This window comes from Euprymna scolopes, chromosome 4 (genome assembly GCF_053919585.1).
Source record: "Euprymna scolopes isolate OS-2025 chromosome 4, ASM5391958v1, whole genome shotgun sequence".
NCBI classification, from domain to species: domain Eukaryota; kingdom Metazoa; phylum Mollusca; class Cephalopoda; order Sepiida; family Sepiolidae; genus Euprymna; species Euprymna scolopes.
Genome location: NC_136485.1, coordinates 14,241,533 through 14,265,843, shown reverse-complemented (window position 1 = coordinate 14,265,843; position 24,311 = coordinate 14,241,533). Strand labels below are relative to the sequence as shown.

Sequence of the window (24,311 nt, the reverse complement as noted above, 5' to 3'; positions counted from 1 at the left end):
AGTTGGTTTATGGCTATGATTAGTTTAGAGCTATGATTAATTTAGGGTTCGGGTTCAGTTGGCAGATTGTCATTTGTACTTAACGCAGATAAAGAAGAAAAGGAAGGAGAAGGGGTCAAAGGTGAGGAAAATGTTTGTTGACAAGATAAAATGTCGCTGTTTGCAATAATAAAAAGTCGGAAGTTTCTTCTCCTCATAAATTCGATCAGATAGCTTTTTATTCCGCTGTTTTTTCTTTCTTTCTACATTTTGTCTACATGGTTAATAGTAATGTTGATGTTTGTTTTCGGAACATTCTGATTAGCTAAGCAATTTGGTATCTTCCAACTGTTTAATTAAGCAGCCGAGAAAAGCCGAATAAAAAGCAAGTTTCAAAAAGTAAATTAAGTAGGTAAATGAACCCAGCGAGTGTGGAGGTCTTACGGAATCCCGTTAGTTGGTGAATAAATACGAATGTCGTTACAAAGTAAAACCTACTATTTTTGAACTCCAAATATTTAAGCGCTTCGAAGACGAGAGTGGTACTATTAAAACGAGCAACTCTTTATGCCCCAGAATTTATTTTCCTACATAGTCACCACCATTTTCAATGCACTTTTGCCAGAAATTCAATAACTCATCTCTGCTTCTGATGCACGTCCATAACAGGGAGTCTCTTGGAGTCTCACGCCGCCAATATCTGCAACAGAGAAATGAAACTTTCAGGTCGTCGACACATAAGTTCAGTCATCATAACAATGCAATTTGTAATCTCTGATCCATCCGAGCGGAATAAATAAATAAATATTGTAATATATGAAGCAATCGTAAATAGCAATATTACTAATGTAGAAAAATTATATTCAATGGTAAATATCGTTCTGTTCTGTCTGCCTGCTTCCCACCTGACTACAGCTTGGATGTGTTCAAGTCCAACGTTAACAAATTCCTAATGAACCGCCCCTTTAAGTAAACACTTCATCAAATCTCCACACTAACGTAATGTATTTGCAATGACCCTTATCCCTGAGTAGCTTCCGGGCCTTGATAAGTGGTGACAACTGTGTAAAAAAAAACTCCTAAGGTTCGAAAATAAAAAACGAAAACTGTATTAGAGAAACCAAATATTTTTTTATTATTGTTTTATGTATATCATTCAAACACGGTAGTGTTTGAATATATTAAGTGGCGATTTTAGTCATTTAGAACTGCTTTACATCTTCACAGCTCACTCATTTCTTGGCCAAAGTTCAAACAATTATATGCAGTTTATAGATCACCTTCTCAGCATAAAAGGGAGATAATTAGGAAATATTATATTGAAAGCAGAGAGTGTCGTACATTGCTATTACATATGTATTTTTATGGGGGCAAAAAAATATGACTGAAATTAAATAAGGAACAAGTGAGTTTATTGGAAGCATGGAAAATCATGGATTACGATAGAAAAATGCGAGCATGAAAAGTAATATGAGTAAGCTTAAATATGGAAAAGTAAAAGACTAGTTGTTAAAACTCGAAAAGAAAGGACAAGATATTCTATTAAAAAATATAATAAATGTATAACTTAAAATATCGCAGCATTAAGCATTTTTTAAAATTCAATTCATAACATTATATAACCAATCTTTAATGCTGCAATATTTTAAGTTATAAATTTATTATATTTTTTACTAGAATATCTTGTCCTTCTCTTTTCCAGTTTTAACAACTTGTCTTTTATTTTTCCATGTTTAAACTTAACTTTATTACTTCTCACGCTCGCATTTTTTGGATATGAGACTTAGGGACGATTCGAAATTATCAAAACCGTTATCACTTTTGCGGGTGTTGTTCTTGGCCACTTGATTAATCAGCTGAAAGGTTGAAAAAGCTAAAAATTGTATAAATCAGTTTTCTGAGAAACAAGGGAAGCAATCCACATTAAAAAGAAAACATCGAGTTACGTCCCCTAGATTACAACAAATCTTGTTCTTTTTCGTTATTGTAGCGAAATTCCAAAATTAAAATATTGGATTGTAAGTGAAACTAATGCTATGAACAGAATTGCCATGTAGTAAAGAAAATATCAAAAACTTATGGAAAACGATAAATTATGAAATTAATTCTTAAAAAAAAAACAGTTGATCAATTGGTCAAAGTTTTGAGAAAATATTAAACCCTCTTTTATCACGATTAAAATTTTCGGTTTCGTTTTGTTTCTTGCAGAACTCAATTGTCCTTATCATTATTTAAAGATTTTGGATATGTTCAGTACATTGACATGACAATCATATAGGCCCACTTGAAATTAAATATTTCAATTTTAAAATTTCGCTTAAATTACGAAGCAGAACACAAATCTATTTAAAACATTTAAAGAATTTATTTTCGTGGAATGTTCAACATTAATAAACAGCAACAAAAATAAACTTACATTTAATCTAGGGATGTTCAAATCTTTACTCACGTGAATAACAATATAATAAGTTCGAATGGCTTGTTTACTTTCACATTTTAAATTTTATATCAGAAACCGTTTGAAAATGGTGACTTTTTTCGTTCTTTTATCAAATGGTCACTTCCAACAAAGTAAGATTATACCTTTCCAACATTTATAAAATATTATCTTCCCATGCACATACCTGAGACCGTTCACAATTTTTATTATGGATACTTAACTAAAAAGATGCTTTTCTTAATGTCTGCGAATTTTGTGTTGAATTATATGCTTGCATCTGTTTATTTAATTATTTTATTTTGATGTTTAGTAATCACCTTCATTTTATTTGATCCTGTAAGTTTTTGTTATAAAAGTAGGTTATATAATAACCATGGGGTGAATATATAACTTTTTAGTGTAAAAAAACCTACACTTATCTGGCAGAAGATGAAATTAACAGACCGTTCCGATGAAGAACTATTTACACCGACGGGGTTAGACATTTCCGTTGACTTTTGTAGGAGATTCCTGATCCTTGTTCTGCAGCTGATAAACGCTATAATCCAGGGTTTTTAACTTGTAAAGCATTAGCTTTGAGAATATATATATATATATATATATATTTCTCTAAGATAATATCATATAACTTAATTTATTGTATGATATTCTTGAATCTTTAATTCCTTAATTTGGCGCGCGTCTTATATTTAATTTTTGTATTGGATTACTGATTCCGGTGTTTATGAATATATACCATTAAAAATGTTTCGTCTCAGAACAGGTCGTACACTGATTGATTCTTGATGTTAAGTTCTTGGTGCGTAAATCAATGATTGTTACATAAATAATGGCACCATTTGTTTTATATTTATATTAAAACATATATATATATCCTGTACCTCTATAAGGCCACCATTCGCCCATGTATGGAGTATTGTTGTCACATTTGGGCTGGTGCATCTGTTGCTAGTCTCTCGCTCCTAGACAAGGTTCAAAAGAGAGTCGCCAACCTGATAGGCCCTGAACTGGCATCTAAGCTTCAGCCTCTGTCCCATCGACGAAACATTGCATCCCTCTGCTTGTTCTACAAGTATTTTAATGGTGAATGCTCTGACGAACTGCATACACTTGTGCCCCCCACGACGTAGACACCCTCGACAAACCCGACAGGTAGCTAAATCCCACTCCCACACAGTAGACATCCCTAGATGTAAAAGATCTTTCTACTCCAGTAGTTTCTTCCCCAGAACCGCTAGACTCTGGAATTCCATTCCAGGTCCCTGCTTCCCTAACTATACTGATATGCAGAAGTTAAAGTGTAACGTGACCCGACATCTTGCTGCCCAAATCCCAACATAATGCCCCAGCAGTTGCTGCCCCTGATAGTAGCGCCCTGCACCAAAGTGGCAATGTGCATTGTTTGGGGTAAAAATGTAATAATATATATATATATATATATATATATATATATATATATATATATATATATATATATATATATATATATATACACTCATGAGCAAAGAAAAAAAAATGGGCCAAGAGTAAAACAAGGAAGAAATCGATTTTTCAATATTTTTTATGAATTTTTGTTAATTCTAACTAAAATTTCTATTTTACAGATCATTATATATATATATATATATATATATATATATATATATATATATATATATATATATACACACACACATTCGTTTCGGTTGAACATCTATTACCACATGTCTGGATCGTGATTAAATCTTGGTCCATTTTTAGACATTTCAGTCTTCAGCTGCCACATTGTGATGAGTAAACATATTTTTTATCTGTAATGAAATTGTTAACCAAATAAAACCTTTAGATATGATTCTATTTGTGCCATACGTACATTTGTCTTATCGAAGAAAGTAATAAAAGCGATTTAGCATAAGTATGACTGATTGCATATACTACTATTACAAGAAAACATACATGTTTCCTTGTGTGCCTGATAACAATTTTCCACATCAAACACTGAAAGTTTGCTCAGGAAGATATATATATATATATATATATATATATATATATATATATATATATATGCATATATATATATATATTAATATCTAATATTAATAGGTTGTAAATTACGCTTAAATATGGTATTTTAATCTATGCAGTTTACGTATTTATTATTCTGGAGACAATTCTCTGTCGATTATCATATTGAACCCAATATGTAGAAAGTATAATAAAAAATAAAATTTACATGTGATTTGGGAGCCATCAGCCAGAATCGAAATTAAAACATATAACTCTCCACCATTTTTCTTTAGTTTTATATATATATATATATATATATATATATATATATATATATATATATATATATATATATATATATGTAAGAATTCACATGTCATCCCTGATCATCGAAAACTAGATTCCCACAAAACCACAACAATATTTACATTTTGATTTGCGTTTTCCCTCTCGTTTTTTATTTCTTTTTTCTTCATTTGTATTGCACACACACGCACACGCACACACGCACACACACACACTCTCTCTCTCTCTCTCTCTCTCTCACACACACACACACACACACACACACACATATATATTATATACTATTCCATCTTTGTTTAAAGTATGTATCTATTATATTAAAATAAGTCAGCTTGGCTTTCAAACTTAGATCCAAATCCTAATTTGATCCCGTATAGCTTATATTTTCATTAATTCCCTCTATTATATTATTGCTGCAAATATACGAGGGTCGTTACAAACGTAAAGTCTACTATTTTTTAACTAAAATACTTGAACAGCTATGAAAGCGGGACTGGTACCATTAAAACGAGAAACCAGAATTTATTTTTCTACATAGTCACCACGATTCTCCATGCGCATTTACCAGGAATTTAATGAATTCTGACACACCTCCATGACAGAGATTTCTTGCCCAGACTTTCACACCTAAATATCTGCAACTCAGAGATAAGACTTTTAGGTTGTGAATGCATAAGTTCAGTCACCATAACAATGTAATTTGCAATCCTCTCTGATCCATTTGAGCAAAATAAAAAAATAACGCCCCTCATAACACCTTTCGATTCCGTTTATTTTGCATTTTACTTCGCCCGTTTAGAAGTATTGCAACAGTGGATACAGTTTTTTGTTTACCAACGCGATTTTGTTATTATACAACATTCGTATTGTGGCTTTCTTGTCCTTCATATTATGTCTCTCACCTTGGCGATTGTTGAGGGAACAACACATTGATTATACAAAAACATAACTAGTACTTCACCCCCCCCCAAAAAAAACGAACCCCAAAACAAATGACTGACGTGCAATATTTCAGTCAATGAGACGTCCTCAGGCGATCCAGAACTCCTTGACGCTACAAAGAAAATGGGAAAAAATAAAAGAAATTGAAAAAGAAAAATGGAGCTCTTCAAAAGAAAAAAAAACAATAAAACGATCATAAAAAATTGCGAGCTCTCTAAAAAAGGAGGGATAAAAAAGGATAAACATGAAGGGACTGAGATTATTAAAACATAGATAAACAGATGGATATAATCTAAAATGATTAAAGTGGGTCATAATTTTACTGTGACAGTAGATTGTATAGGAGAGTGAGTACGGGGGAGGTTCTGTTAATATACTGTATTTTATGTTATATATATATATATATATATATATATATATATATATATATATATATATATATATATATATATATATATATATATATAGCCAACCACATACTGTACTGTTTCATTGTATCACAACTCATCAGTGCGGCTAGACATACACTTTTTCCCAACCATGGATCGAACCTACAACCATCGTGTTGACAGTCGGCAACTCTAACCATCGGATCAAGAATCATTGCCCATAAATATTTCTCGTCTGATGCCTATTAAATTAGCATTTGCCCGTCGCAAAGTGCTCAAAATGTCAGTTTGTTTACAAACAAACAGTGGGCTTCGCTTAATCGCTTAAATACGCGTCGGTTGAAAATATATTTACAAAGTGCTCAACCCAAGGAGGGGGGGCTTATTAGTCATCCACATGCAGTACTGTTTCGTTGTATCACAACCCATCAGTGCGGCTACACACACACACACACACACACACACGCGCACACACACACACACACACACACACACACACACACACACACACACACACACATATATATATATATATATATATATATATATATATATATATATATATAGTAGCAAAAGTACCCGTCGTTGACTGGGTTCAAAAACAGCCTACAGAAAATGGACTCTGATTTATGAAAGTATGATAGCTTATGAAAAGGAAGGGTTGTAAATTTGGGGGTATCAAAACCAAAGCTAAATATGATGAAAGTAAAAATAAAATAGATAAACTCCATAATTTATTATACCATACCTGTTCACACTGAAGCACTTATCACAATATTCTGTGGATCTATATTAAAAAAATTAAGATTTAATTAGTCAAAACAACTTCGTCACGGGTTATTTACTCAATTCGTCACCACAAAAAAAAAATCTTGTATTGTTAAAATAAACAATAAAACGCATTTACTCAAGTTTCGGTCGAGGTTATTTTTGGGACATACCTTATTAGCTTTATACCTAAAAATATTTGCAAAAAATAAACTTAAAAAAAAATTATCTGAAGCCAGAAAGTTAATAAACTATTTATGTGTTGCGATATATTTCAAATTTTGTTATACATTTTCGTTTCAAAGTTTTCGAATAAAGTTTGTATTAAAAAAAGTTTAAAAAATTACTTGACCTTCTATAAGATTTAGTTTGAACCTTTTTACTCCAGTATGATTAAAAAAAAAAAAAAACTAGCAGTAGCCGATAAAATAAAATGTTTGAGAAAATTAAAAAAAATGATTTTCTTTGCTTTTTTTTTGTCAATGTGCACTGCTTGTCCGACCTGCGAACAGTGTTTATTCTGAAAGCCGTTCGTAACATGGAGAAGTTTGGGGTGGTAATTCCGAAATACATTTTCTTATTTTCGACCTCTCCATGTTAAAAACGGCTTTCGGAATAAACACCCTTTGCAGGCTGAACAAGCAGCGCACATTGACGAAAAACCTATATATAACAAATAAATGTTATTAAAAGCAAGATAAGTTACTTTTCTACCTTTGAATATGTTGCAATATTTTGGACTTGTAATGGGGTAGATATTTAAATGCTGCTCACATCAGCATTAAGTGGCACAAGGCCTGGAAAGTGGGATACCCGCAGGCTCCCCTAAAGAAGAGGCACTCCTGCAATTTTAAAAATTGCCTGAGTAACCCCGTCGGCATTCCCCGGTCGGGGCGCCTCAGGCAGCAAGCAATAAACTTGCCCCACCGGAAAGCCCGGTGGCAAGGCCTGGGAGGGTGGGCCTCCTAGGTATTACCCAGGCGGTGTACCTCAGTCCAACAGGTGCTGGGCCGGTTCCCGGCCCCTCACCTGTTGGGTTGAGTGTCAAGTGACGAATCCTTGACTTGTACTACCCTGTCTCCATGCAGCCGAGGCCGCTAGGAGACACATCCCATCACAACTCCATTGTGATGGGGTATATATTTAATTGCCGCCAACATCGGCAATATTTGGCACAAGGCCTGGAAAGTGGGATACCCGCAGGCTCCCCTAAAGGAGGGGCACTCCTGCAATTTAAAAAATTGCCTGAGTAACCCCGTCGGCATTCCCTGGTCGGGGCGCCTCAGGCAGCAAGCAATAAACTTGCCCCACCGGAAAGCCCGGTGGCAAGGCCTGGGAGGGTGGACCTCCTAGGTATTACCCGGGCGGTGTACCTCAGTCCAACAGGTGCTGGGCCGGTTCCCGGCCCCTCACCTGTTGGGCTGAGTGTCAAGTGACGAATCCTTGACTTGTACTACCCTGTCTCCATGCAGCCGAGGCCGCTAGGAGACACATCCCATCACAACTCCATTGTGATGGGGTATGATCCCAAACAGTCGGACGGTTCTATTTATAAACGATGCTGCTAAGAACTGACGAATCAAATTAATTCACGTTCTGCTACCAACCAATCAGAAACCAGAATTGCTTCATAAATATTAAACCTTTTCTGGAGCAATTTCACATGTTCTTTTCCCGGGTTTCGACACGGTAAGAATATTTTGTTCTGTTGAACTGTCTACTACAAACAAGTCACCTCCCAGGACTTGTGTGTAACAGCGAACCATCTGAAACTGTTCTGAAACTAAAAATGGCTTACACTTCTAGAGAATAAGTTTTTAGTTTTTTATTTAATGTAAAATATTTATTCAGTTCGAAAATCATAGTATTTATCGATATGTTTGAAAAAGACAAATAGCGGCGAGCTCTCTGTTGAATACGTTAATTTTGGGAAAATGAGTTCAAACTAAAAAATATACAAAATAATGTAAGAAGCACACTCAATATATGTCAGCCTATGTCACGTTAACATATATTGAGTGAGTTTCTTGCTATGTTTTCTATAGTTTTTTGTTGGAACATATTTTCCCAAACTTACCGTATTCAACAGCGAGCTCGCCGCCATTTGTCTTTTTCAAATATATCGATAAACGCTATGATTTTCGAACCGATTAAACATTTTACATTAACTAAAATCATTAAAAACTTATCCAGTTAGGTAGAAAATAATTTATCTTGCCTTTGATAATTTTCATTTGTTATATATTTGTTTTTAACAACTTTTTAGAATCTGTGTGTACAGTAAAACAAACCCCTCTTTTCCCATTAAATTGTTAAGTGAAAGTGCAGAATACTTAGAAAGCCCCACCCCACGTTAAAAATGCCTTTCTAAATAATATTATTTCAGCACGGTGCAAACACCATTTATATATAAAATAAAACGCAAGAAAATATGTTAACTAAATTTAATATTCTCTTTATTTTTAGTTCATATCAAAACTTTAATTAAAACTGATTAGTTAATGAAATTTTAATTAATTTGTATTGTTTGTATGTCTCGGGAGAAAATAGAAAATTTCCTATTTCATTTCCCGTTTCAGTCATGTAAATTATTTACAGTTAAAATGTTATAAAACAAACAAAAACTCTAAGTTTTAAATACATTTCAAAGAAATAAATTACGCTTGGTGCTAAAATAATCTCATTCATCGATCGTTTTAACTAAAACGATCGAAGAATTAGTTTACTTTAGCACCGGGCGTAACAAAAACAACAACAAAAACAAAAAACTGTCGCGAAAAATGCTTCTAACTTTAAAATATTTGGAAATACTTAATGAAAAGTTTTATTTATTATTAAAAGAACGGACTGAAAAATATTCTTATAAAAAAATTGTTTGTTTTGCAATTAAAAAAATAATGACATATTGGACTTTCTCCGATAGAAATAAAAGTTCAAAAAATAGTTCCCTTACTATATTTAGTTAAATTAAAATTATCCCAATGTGAAATTAAATTAATTATCCAAATGGAGAATTGTTCTTTCTCTTTAGAAGAAGAAAATATATAGACGTTTGAACTACCTTCATAAAATTGCAACAGCCATATTTTTTATGCCCATTAGCGTGACCATATGGTTGAATACAGTAAAACTTTTGGTACCCTTTACCTACATGTCGATTTGACAATGATATCACACTGTCATGTTCACTGGCCTCCTACTCTCTCGGTAGCCGTGAATTTACGCTGACGGACCCAGTCGATCGCCTTCGTCAATGTTGCTTTAATAAGCAGCAGTGGTATTTAGTCGTACAATCATCGTACATCATTTTTGTCGTACATATTTAATAAAATCCACATGCTCCTCATCTTGAGTTGAGCATATTGAGAAGTGATACACGAATTACCATTAGCGTATAAGCGATGCTCTTTGCGTAAAAAATCGAACAGGGATAGCTCGGGCGATGTCAAGACATCGTTAAACTCATGACTCACGCAGCAGCCGCCAATAGCGTAGTAGTTAGGAGCCTTGACTGTTGTACAGACGGTCGGTTTTCAATCCTGACTTGAGGTAGTTGCCTATCTAGCCGCACTGATGAGCTGCGAAACAGTACTGTATGTGGATGGAAATATATATATATATATATTTATATTTCTCTTCTCTTTCTTTTTCTTCCTAACTAGTTTAGCATACATTTTTTGCTTTTTCCCTCCTTAATCGTCAGTCTTTATTTTTTCTTCTTTTTTTATCACAATAGATTAAAATAAGTCTTCTTAAAAAAAAAAAAACAGTAACTTTTTTTAAATAGATTCTTTTTCTATTTTTTATCCTTTGGTCAGTGTTAACCAATATTACGTGTGATTTCTGTTTGAATAAAACTAATCACGGCGTTCAAAACGAATATGTCATGAAGAGGGGTTCTGTATATTTATGCATATATTGTTATCGCCTAGTATCGATATATTGGATCGTCTCGTGATGAGAGTATTAACAGGATATATAATATAACAAAAAAGGGACACATAACAGTTCTCTTTTGGGAGGGAGAAGGGTTACATCGGCCAATGAGGAAACATACCTGGTCCATATTTGGTCTTGTTTGAATGAAAACTGCAAAGAAGATTCATCCCAATGAATCAACAAATCTGGGTTTGTGTTTTCAGCAACTTTATACAGGATGCTTCCCCTTTGAAAGCTGCAACGCTGGTCCTACGTTTCTTACATTTGATATGCGTCAGACCCCTCGCTTTCCGGGTGCTTCAAGCTATTACAAGTGGTCGGCTCGACTCTCTGTTTGTCTACTCCAAGTTCTAAACACTAACTAGTTAATTAACTTACTACGTGTATCACCAAGTTGTCTCACTGCGTTATTAATTGCACGTATCCAAAGACTTCTATTTTACAACATCGATAACGATCATAATAATAATCATTCATCTCGAACCAACTATGTAATATATGTACACATGTTCACGGCCATTTTGAAATATTACTGTAATGTTGTTTCTAAAAAAATGTGTATAGTACTAATCTTTTCATTTTGTAAATATATCATTTAATGTATTATATCGACTGTTTTAGGCAATCACTGGCACTACATCAGCCCGTCCTCGTTGGCGAACTTGTACGCACTTCACGAATGACCAACTTGGAAATGCAGTTGGACGGATGTTTGTACAACAGAACTTTGATGATGAAGCTAAATCACAGGTATTTACCAATTTAAATATTTATCAAAACGTATTAACAATTTTATTCATCAACAATTTTACTGTTGACGAATTTTATAAATCATTAATTTTACGACTTGCAAATTTAGAAATCACTAATATAAAGGTATACAACTTTTACTAACCATCAATATTACTAAGTTTTAGTAATTATCAATTTCACTACATACCAATTATATAAATTATAAATCTTACTAATTAGATATCAATTTCAGTATTATTATCATTTTAATATAAACCAATTTATTATTTATCAATTTTACTATTTATTATGTCTAATGGTCATCAATTTTACGAATTAGCAATATTATCAACTATCAAATGTACTATTTACCAATCGTATAAAACATCAATTTAAAACTAGCAGTGATTATATAAATATCCAATATACTTTTTTATAATATATTTTCTTATATACTTTGATATATTTTCTTATATTATAAATCATCATTTTTATTACTTAACCATTGTATTCATGATCAATTTTACTACTTACCAATTTTATAAATAATCAATTTATTACTCATTTTATCAACTATGAATTTTACGAATTACTGATTTTATAAATCATCAAAATCAATACTGATCAAATTTATTAAACGTCAATTTCACTACTTACTAATTAAAAAAATACTATTTTCCAATTTTAGTAATCGTCAACATTACTATTAATACATTTCTTAAATCCAAAACATACAAATATCCGTGCATGAGGTCGCCAAGCTAATCAAGAACCTTGATTCCAGTAAAGCAACTGGCCCTGATGGCATCCCAATTATAGTGTTAAAAAAGCTTCAACCAGAACTCGCTCCCATACTTACGAAACTATTTAAGCGCTGCCTTCAGGAGAAGTGCTTTACGACTCCCTGGAAGACCTCATCAGTTTGCCCTGTATTTAAGAATTAAGGTGATAAGTCATCTCCCTCTCAGTACAGAAAAATAAGTCTCATGTGTGTTATGAGTAAGTTGCTGGAATCCATATTAAATAGAGAAATAGTCAACCACCTTAGCAGGAACAACCTTCTTAGTGACACACAATATGGTTTCCGCTCTGCAAGATCTACCGCAGATGTGCTGACGGTTATATCCCACAGGATTAGTGAATCTCTTGACAAAGTCTTTCTTTCTCGGGCAATTGCTCTTGACATATCAAAGGCCTTCGATAAGGTATGGCATAAGGGTCTACTTCACAAGATTTCCAGCTACGGTATAACTGGAAATGTTTTCTCAATCATTAAATCATTTCTCATAAGAGTAGTGGTAGATGGACAAAAATCGAAGGCCTGCAATATAAATGCTGGAGTCCCTCAGGGGTCAATCCTGGGCCCAACTTTCTTCCTGATCTACATCAATGACCTCCCTAAACACATACTTAAATCATTCGTTGACATCTATGCTGATGACACGACCATCTACGGCAACACACCAAAGGCTGTAAATGACAAAGTTCTCTCTGATTCTCTCTCCTCTGATCTCGAGCGCGTGGTTCAGTGGGGGAAGACGTGGCTGGTTACCTTTAATGCATTCAAAACCTACTCCTATCCTTACATCATCAACGCTCTGATCCCCATCTGGCATCAATTGTGATGGATGGCTCTCGTCTAGGCGAGCCACCGTGTTTTGACAAGCTTCTGGGGTTGACCTTTACTCCTGATCTGAAATTGAACACGTACATCAAGTCTGTTGCCAAGGTCGCTGGAAAGATGGTGGGATCCTTCTACCGCTCCAGAAGATATCTCACTACTGATGCAATTCTCTATCTATATAAAAGCCAAGTACGTCCAATGATGGAATTCTTCTGCCATATCTGGGCATGAGCTGCTAAAAACAGCCTATCCTGCCTTGACAGAGTACAAAATAGACTTGGTGGCTTAGTGGGGGATGCCCTTTTCTCTACCCTGCAACCTCTCTCCCACAGAAGAGACGTTGCGAGCCTATCTTTGTTTTATCGTTATTTCCATGGCAGGTGCTCGCCTGAACTCCAATCTCTGGTCTCCCCTCGCCAATCTTTCACGAAAAACACCCGTCTAGCTTAATCCACTTTGAAAAATTTCCCCCACTCTTTATCTGTGCCTAAATCAAAACGTGGATTCCATGAACAAAGCTTCTTTCTTAGAACTGCACGCCTGTGGAACTCTGTTCCGTCTGCCTGCTTCCCACCGGACTACAACTTAGATGTGGCCAAGTCCAACGTTAACAAATTCCTAATGAACCGCCCTCTTAAGTAAACACTTCATTAAATCTCCACACTAACGTAATGTACTTGCAATAACCCTTATCTCCGAGTGGCTTCCGGGCCTTGATAAGTGGTGATCACTGTGTAAAAAAAACCTTCACTATTTAACAATTTTATTAATCGTAAATGTTACTATTTGTTAATATTTTAATTAAAATGTTCACAAACTTATTTAATTATTTATTAATTTAAAATTTACTGATTTAATTGTTACTAATTTGTTTAGGATATTTGATATTAATAACATTTTCTTTTGATTAGAACTTAACATTGATATATTATGAATTATTAGGTTAGTGTAATTATTATTATTATTATTGTTATTATGGTTATTTGTATTTAATATTATTAGAAGCTATTTACCGAGAGATTCTTTTTATATCGTATTGATAATTCTGTTTCAGGCATTATTTCACACACATACATCAATATATATATATATATATATATATATATATATATATATATATATATAACGTAACTTACTCCTCAAATTTAACGTAAATTTCTCTCGAATTTAACGTAAATTACTCTTCGAATTAAACGTAAATTACTCTTCGAATGAAACGTAAATTACTCCGAGTTAAACGTAACTTACTCTTCGAATAAAACGTAAATTACTCTTCAAATATAACGTAAATTACTCTTCAAATTAAAAGTAAATTACTCCGCAAATTTAACATAAATTACTTTTCAAATTTAACGCAACTTAGTCTTCGAATTAAACGTAACTTACTCTTCGAATTTAACATAGATTACTCTTCGAATTTAACGTAAATTTCCCTTCAAATTTAACGTAAATTACTCTTCAAATTTAACGTAACTTAGTCTTCGAATTAAGCGTAAATTACTCTTCAAATTTAACGTAACTTAGTCTTCGAATTAAACGTAAATTACTCTGAATTAAACGTAACTTACTCTTCAAATTAAACGTAAATTACTCTCCAAATTTAACGTAACTTACTCTTCGAATTAAACGTAAATTACTCTTCAAACTTAACGTAAATCACTCTTCAAATTTAATGTAACTTAGTCTTCAAATTAAACGTAAATTACGCTTCAAATTTAACGTAAATTACTCTTCGAATTAAAAGTAAATTACTCTTCGAATTTAACGTAAATTACACTTCAAATTTAACGTAACTTACTCTTCGAATTTAACGGGAATTACTCTTCGAATTAAAGGTAAATTTCTCTTCGAATTTAACATGAATTACTCTTTGAATTAAACGTAACTTACTCTTCAAATTAAACGGAAATTACTCTTCAAATTTAACATGAATCACTCTTCAAATTTAACGTAACTTACTCTTTAAATTTAACGTAAATTACTCTTCAAATTAAACAAAAATAACTCTTCAAATCTAACGTAACCTACTCTTCAAATTTAACGTAACTTACTCTTCGAATTAAACGTAAATTACTCTTCAAATTTAACGTAAATTACTCTTCGAATTTAACGTAAACTTACTTTTCAAATTAAACGTAAATTACTCTTTTAATTGAGAATTGAAATCATGATCATTATATCAGAATAAATTCGAAGATTTTATTGTTACCATTGATTTCCTCCAAACTTTTCTAGTCAGACATTTTTCTAGAAACACATCGGATACTTACGGGAGGTACCAAAATAAGTGAAATAAATTTGTTAGAAAGAACTGGGTTCTACACCCAATTCGTCAGTCCGTATCTTTAACCACTTGACCACTGTCACCTTCCACATATAATGATAATCAAATACGCCCCAAGCAGTTCTGGAGGAGTTAAATTAAAAGTCGCATTTTGTGTAACGTTTTAGACATTTTAAAAATGTAAAAATAAAAATAAATAAATATAGGATCTGAAGTGTTTTTTGCGTGACTGTTCTATCATGCATAACTTGATTCAATATAATTCCGTTTATATTAAACTGATATTAAAGGGAGATGAATTGGGAAAAGAGAGCAAACATTAATTTTAATCTTTGACTAAAATACCTTCAAAATATTTTCCAAATCTTATCTTGTTTTTCATAATTGACCAACTGAAAACACTTCTATCCCGTTCATTCTTAACTGTAGTCGACATCTCCCTGTCATCAATACATTAATCGCCCAGATGCATAAATCTACCACTGGTAGGATGGTGGAGGAGTATCCTAAAATGATTTTAAAACGTTTTTCATAAGAAATGTGAATTCAACACACTAGCAAAAATTATGAGTTCTCGGGTATATTAGAACAGAATTCGCTGGTTCGCAAGTGCCAGAAAACGAATAAAAGATAAATAGAGGTTTTGCTTACAAACGTAAGCGAACATCAGAAGAGGCCTTGATTGGAATCAGACGAACAAATGCAATATTTAGTGATTGGATACAAATCTAATAACGGTGATACACTGACATTGTGTGGACTCAAGAATGCACTAAAGATGAACTCTTACGAACTGCAGAAATAGATCGAAAAGTACCACTGTGGTCTGTTTACTTCCTAGTACGCTTTCTTGTTGGTACGTACTACGACTGCCGCTCTTTGTATATTCTGTTTTTATCTTAATATATTTTACTTTTCTAACTCATATTAGTGTTCGTATTTTTCTTTAGTAACCCTTCCGGCCAACAACAACCTGACGAAAAAGCGTTCGAGAATTTATATGGAAATTTAAATTCAAATCACCCCATAAAACAAAAGTGATTCTTACAAGGATGTTGTAACTGAAATTAAAAAAAGAATCACCAACAAGATTTTCAACTGATGAAAAACGGAGAAAAGATAAAAGTATACCAATAATCACATAAATTATACCAAAGAAAATATAAAATTATACCAATAATCACATAAATTATACCAAAGAAAAGATAAAAGTATACCAATAATCACATAAATTATACCAAAGAAAAGATAAAAGTATACCAATAATCACATAAATTATACCAAAGAAAAGATAAAACTATACCAATAATCACACATCAAACCTATCGGATACGGAAATACAAAAGTTTTTTTCAACTACGTCAAAACTTAAAAAAATGTTGTTTTTTTATTGGACAATGAACGAAATTTCAAAACTGTACTTGAAGATATTTCCATTTAAAACTAAAAATGATAAAACAGCACGTCTTTCTCCAATTAAATATTTTTTTCTCTTTCTCAAAAAAACAAAAAAAAACTTTGTCAACATATAGCGGTGAAATAGCGGTAACTCTGATTAGTGTTATTACAGTGATGTTTTTCTCAGGCCAAGTAAATGCCACCCTTAAAAAGTAAAACTATACAAGATGGATGACTTTAAAGAGATAATTTTAAGTTTGTTTCAACAAAAACAAAACTACAAAACAACAGATGGTACAGCAGAAAGAACTGCAAAACAACATATACTTCAGCTGCAGAAAACTGAAGAAAGACAAGAATTACAAAAACATTTGATTCACCAAGAACAAGAAATGTAAAAAATAAACAAACAGAAAACAAAAACAAAAACAGGAATTACGTCTCAAAAGCTTAACCAATAAACCTAACATGGCCACTAACGCAGTGTTTTCGCAAAACACGATATAGAACAACATGGAGACATTTACCTACGTCCCTGATCAAGACCGAACGTTCGAAGCATTCTTCAGGAGATTTGAAGACCTTTTCGATTGCAAAGATTAATCTGATGCGAAAAGGTCCGTCTGTTTTTACAAAAGTTAGAAACTGCTGAACACAGTAGGTTCATAAATTACATTCTATCTTAAAAGACTACGGATTTGGAATACTCGGAAACAGTTAAGTTACTTTCTGAAATTTTCAGTCCAAATGCATCTCTGTTTTATAAAAGATGGCCTTGTTTTAATTTCGCAATTCCAGACGACAAAGAATATTTAACATTCGCACTGATCGTAAAAAAAACTCTGTAACGACTTCAGGCTAGCAGAACTATCGGTAGATGATTTCAAATGTCTCATTATTGCGCAAGGCTTAGTGTCGACAAAAATGCTGAGATTAGATGGAGAGTATCAGCAGAACTCGAAATCAAATGGAAAATCTCTCTACAGAAATTTTAAGAGGATTGCCAAAAAGTTATAAGCATGAGAAGGGATTCTAAAAGTATGGAGAAATCGAGCGTAGCACACGTCATAGATATAAAGTGTACATCTAAAAATGATGTCTCTAAAAAGGAGAAAACAAATATGTCTAGTCACAGTATAAAGAAAAATAGAAAATGGCAGCCTACAATTTAAAAAATAACGAGTGGACAAGTCAAAAATAAGAAATATTACGCCAGTTACCGATGCGGAGAACTGCATTTTTAAACATTCTGCCAGTTCCGAAATAAAAATTGTAGTAAATTTAATCACAAAATGACACATTGTATAAGTAGCCGCAAACCAAAAAATAAAGTCAAACAGACAAAATCCAGTGAAAAGTCTGACGAGAATTTACACAAATACGTAATTGTCAAGATATTTAACAAAACCATAAAATTAAAATTGGACTTAACAATTATAAATTTACAGAAGTTAAAGAAACAGAACAACCCGACTTTCCGACTTTGCAAAAAAAAAAAAAAAAAAAAAAAAAATCATCCTTACGGTGACTGCCAATAAAATTAATTTTATTGGAGAATTATATGCACCAGTAAATTTGACCGGGGCTGTTAAAAAAATAAGACTGTGTGTTCTAAAAAGATTTTCGAATCTATTTGGTTCTATTGGATAAATAGTTTTAAACTTCGTAATTTATCAGCCAGCATTTGTAATCGGAAATAATGTAAGTTGAGGAAAAGCAATAAAACGAAAACATACCGTAAATAATCACTTAAAATCAAGCTATTTATATAAAACGAATAAAGATCTTTCAAATAAATTGCATACAGCAAATCCAGGAAGGCACTAAAAAGAATAACGCATATAATTCGAAAATATTTCGAAAAATAAGGAAACAACACTTAAAAAGTGAATAGAAAACAAATATCTCACAAACAGACGTGTATAAAAATTGTTTTGTTTAAACGCAAACGAAAATCGGTTTAAGCGTTAAAAGAAAACAAAAACAATATCCATTAAATCAGTAAGTAGAATTGAAAGATATATACGTAAGGTATGTGCATATATATATATATATATATATATATATATATATATATATATATATATATATGTATATATATATATATATATATATATATATATATATATATATATATATATATATATAGCTTTAATTTAATTTCATGGCCTTCCAATCGAACTTCAGGAAATTTAAAGTTTTTAAGTGGACGCTTGAAATTTACTGTTCCCAGTGAAGCAATCCTTTAATTTAAACCCACGGACCTTATTCACCGAACCGGCTTGTTATACATCCATTTTTTAAATACGGATATATGTATGTGTACACGTATATAGTATGTATATATATACTCTCTATTTTACTTTATATATCCGAGTCCAATCACCCCTCACCCCTAAACCCCATTTCCTGCTATTTTAACCCCCCTCCCACCTGTCTGTATCCTTTTCTTTTACGCACCCCTAATAATTTAATATTAACAGTACTTACATTATTATTATTGATAATGGTTGTGGCGATGTTATGTAATGTTTAAATTTAATGTTTACTTTTAATTTTGACTTTATTTTTATTTTAATTATTTTATCCTATTCTTCTTAATATTAATATTTTTTTTTCATATTTAATTTTACATCTAATTTATGTCCAACTTTATTATGACTACTATTATTATAATTGTCATTACTATTATCTTTCGTACTATTATAATTACCTTACTATTATTTGGTATATTTTACCACTCTCATAAGTAGCTATGGTTCCCTTACTCCCCCATTTTAACATCAATATGTATACTTAACCTCTTACATCAAGTTATTCGCACTCATAGTCATTGCCACCCTAATCTCCAACCGCCCCCTTATGATCATACTCCATATATCATAACAGTAGAAACTTATAAATATATTGCCACATATTACCTTCCAGTTTTACATCCTTACATAACCCCCCACTATATTAATAAAAAAATACCAACCCCATAAAAAGTAGACACCCCATAAACCGTTAAAATAAATCACCACACAGCAGCAATACATCCCCTATTCAACCATAACACATTTACCCCTTAATCTAAATACTATGTTAAAGACAATTTACATTCTTATATATTATACTATGCATAATAAGCTTCTCCTTATTTATTTAGAATTCATTAAAGCTTCCCCCTACACTCTATAATTCCTCTTAATCTTTTTCATCCCCAACGAATCGTACGCTAGACGCCGCATTCCCACCATGCTACCTAGCACCTTCTCTACTCTTCTGATGAGAAGGGTTAGGCTTCGAAATGCCCTGGCATAAAGAGTCCCTTCTATCCCCCAAATTTTGCCTGTATTCCATTATTCAATAAAGGATCCACTCTATATCTACCTATTTATAGTTTTGTGTCTTCATTTCATTCTCTTGTTGTCCTATTATATATATATATATATATATATATATATATATAAATTTCGTGGTTCAATTTTAAATTTTGAAAAAAAACAACATATAGAGACATATATTCGATTTAAGAATTTATTGCTTGAGAAAAGGAATATATAGAAGGGGTTATTTAAATTTCCTTAATTCATGGATTTTCAACAATGGCTCATATCATCAGAGGAAATGAAATGCAGTTAGCAAAATGTTCAGCTGCGAATGGACGCTATTTTGCTTTTTAGCACAATTATTGAAATTAGTTTTTTGAGAGGTTGTGGATAATCATATGGAGAAAATTATACGAAAAGAGAAGTTGATACAACCTGGGTATTCCATTATCGGAAGGAGTGCAATGTCATTCGGGGTTATAAATCCGGGTGGGCAGAAAATAGGCCCATGGGAGAAAAAAATCTCAAGGGTCTCCTTGAAAGTATTACTTCAAGTAATATCTGTCAGGATGTTTCATCTGAATTCTATCAATGTCTTATATATATATATATATATATATATATATATATATATATATATATATATATATATATATATATATATATATAAAGGTATGTGCAATGTTTTTGCGTTTCTATAAAATATAAAGAGAGAATATATAAATACACAAATGAACACTGCGAATTGCTAATAAAATTATTCGGCTTAACGATATGCACGAAACGTTGTTTTGACCACGCATTGTTAGGTACATCATACGTAATGATCAAAATATAAACATGTAGATGTAGATTTTCTTTGTCCTTCGCATCGTCATGTTCCAGAAGATAATTTCATCTGACAATTTTGGCAAGAAATAATCATTTTTTGATCATTAATATGATTGAATCACTTAGTTGTCATCAGTTTGGCTTAAGCATTCATAATACATTTCACTTTGTCAAAACCAACGATGATTTGAATACTAATGTTCAAAAGAAATTCTGAATACTCAGACAATAGGCGCCATCTTATTGTCCATCTCCAAACAATTAGCATATTTATATATTTGTAGTATTTCATAGTATAAATATAATAAACTAAGACGAACAGATGATAAATGAAAGTGTCTTTGTTCGTAAAAGAATTATATTATTTTAATTATTTGAGTTCTTTTGCAGATGATTAATTTGTTTATTTATTTATTTATTTGCGGACTATTATCCTCATCTTTTAGTTGTTTTTTTTTCACAATGTTTTGAAGATGATGATGGTCAGAGGAATAGGTGGCCGAAACGTTGCAAAGACAAAAACTACAAGATGAGGATAAAAGTGCACAAACAAATAAATAAATACATAAATAAAAGGATGATGATTTAATAAAATAAATATTTGAGCAAACGCTAATCGCATATTCATACACAACACATTTTATATGAAAAGGTTTATTTATTACATTTATTTTTATCCGTAAAATATATCATTTATATATATATATATATATATATATATATATATATATATATATATATATATATATATGTGTGTGTGTGTGTGTGTGTGTGTGTTTGTGTTTGTGTGTGTGTGTACATATACACGCATGTAGTAAGCAAATACCCTTATGATAATTAATTATATATCATATTAAATCCTTATTCCGATCTGTTGGTTTCCTTGTTCACAATAGCGCCATAACATATGTGAATATATATACTATGACGTCATACATGATGTCATAGAAGGTGACAACAGTAGTATGTTAGTATATATATATATATATATATATATGTATATACGTGTATATTTGTGTGTGTGTGTATATGTGTATTGGGGTGGAGAGGGCTCCCGTAAGCCGTGGTGAAGGCAACCTTTCTAGGAGAAGCAAATCTCTGATTTAAAAAAAAAACATAAAGCGGGAGACCAGTACCCGCATTAAGCTAGTCTGCAGTTTAATTTGTTGCTGGCTATCTTGCTCTTGCTTGTTGCTGGATCTCAACATTTTGAACCGAGAGAGAGACTTAGCTGTCGTACAAAGCTAAGACTCTGTAACATCATCTTTGTATAGATACTCCCTCAGGCGTTTGGGCTCATGGATTTTAAATGTCTGAGGGAGTGGCACTCGTCTGACAAGACGTTGCAATCATATATATATATATATATATATATATATATATATATACATGATGGCAGAAAATCCGTTCTTGAATATTGCCATTACTTCTTACTCCGTATAAGTAATATCAATACTCGAGAATGAATTTGCTGCCATCATGTATGCTCCACGTAATCTCCACATTCTTATACTGAAGGTCTAGTTAGTGCTCTTCCTTCTCGTTCTTTCCATTCTCTTTGAATCTTCACGACAATTTTTTTCAGTGTGTGAATATTTTATAAGATCTTTTTTAGTTACACTTCCCTCCGTTTTACGTTTTGTTTTTTTCCATGTTTTTGCTGAATTTCTTTTGCAGCTTCCGTGTAGCTGATCAGTGTTCGCAGTTTACCTTGGTTGGTTTCCATATTCAATGATTTCACTTTACATTTCAAATACATTTTGTATGACATTTTCACCCCAAACAAGGCACACTGCACTTTGATGTAGGGAGCTACTATCAGGGGCATAAGTTACAGAGATACTATGTAGGAAGTTGAGCAGCAAGATGTCTGTTCACATTACACTTGCACTTCTGCATATCAGTAGAGTTGAGGAAACAGGAACCCAAAGGGGAATTCCAAAATCCAGCAGTTCCGGGACAGAAACGATTAGAGTAAATAGCTTTCTTACATCTAGAGATCTCTACTGTTCAGTGGATAAACTTTGCTGTTTGTCGGGGTTTTCGGGGGTATTTACGTCGGAGGGGGGCACAAGGTCTTGTAGTTCGTTGGGGCCTCCACCATAAAAAATACTTGTATAATAGGCACAGGAATGCGAGATTTCGTCGATGGGCCAGTGGTTTAAACCTAGCTGACAGTTCGGGATTAATTAGGATGGCGACTTTCTTTTGAACCCTATTCTAGGAGCGAGAGACTAGTAGTAGATGCTCTAGCCCAAATGTGAAAACAATACTTTATACATGGTCGAATGGTGGCCTTGTAGAGGTACAGGATACTTTCAGGCAGTCTTGGAAATGCACCCGATGTATCTGTTCCAACTCATGTTCGCTGTGAACGTTAAGCCGAGGAGTTTGAACGAAGTACTTTAAGGTAATGTATCTTTAGCCATAGTTATTGATGGTTGAGAAGGTTTCTTGTAATTATTAAAGGAAGCGAGCTTAGTCTTGGCAGCATTGGACTTACCATCAATTTTTCACCCCTTTCGACTACACACTGGGGGTCCCACTCTAGGATTTCTGCCACTGCATTGAATATGTGTTCATTCGTTTGCCCCTCGTGCCTGTGATAGAATGCTGTGTCTTCAGTAAATATACCCATACCAGAGACAATTTTATCAGGGAGATCATGTATAAATATTAGGAATAATAAAGATCCTGAGGTACACCCGCATTTTTATCATATTGTTTAAACGTACATCCATCGAGGACATCTGGATTCTTTTCTTAATTTAGAAGGATTGAATTATGTTAAGTATTCGATCTGATTTTCCGTAGAAGACAATTGTCTCATACACTGCAAAAATCTTAGATATATCTAGGGCTGCTGCCCTAGCCTCCCCTGCCTTACCCAATGCATGGTATATACGTTCAGAGATTACAGTTAGAATATCTGCAGTAAAACGGGCTTGCTTAAATCCATATTGATGGTGGACAGAAGTTTAGCAACTGTAAGGTGGTGGACTAGGGCTTGACTAATTATGGACTCAAATATCGGACGTCCAACTCTACATTTTGAAAGTCCTGTTTTTATTCTTCCTAACTATCATGATGTCTAGTATCTTTGCTTGAAGGAATTTATCTATTTGTATCTTTATATTCTAGACGATTTGTGAATTTCGTTATTCAGTACTGCCTTCATTTTGTTCGAGTGTTTATAGTTTCCAGTGTACTGTCTTTTCCCGCCATTCTTCTTCTTCTTCTTCTTCTTATTATTATTATTATTATTATTATTATTATTCATAATGTATATGACGTTAATGTAAATCTTCAGTCTAAAATGACGGAGTAAAAAACGATAGTTCGATAATGTTCGCACCAAAATGACTATAAAATCAAAGACTTA

The 24,311-nt window shown here is 32.8% G+C and overlaps 1 protein-coding gene across 1 annotated transcript in view; it reads left to right on the top strand.

Moving 5' to 3' along the window:
- The window catches only part of LOC145266706 (neprilysin-1-like), a 348,933-nt gene that overhangs the window by 247,062 nt on the left and 77,560 nt on the right, over positions 1-24,311 (top strand). Inside the window, exon 10 of the mRNA XM_080122633.1 lies at positions 11,371-11,499. Coding sequence (XP_079978759.1) covers positions 11,371-11,499 — 129 coding nt within the window. The remainder of the gene's footprint in view (positions 1-11,370; positions 11,500-24,311) is intronic.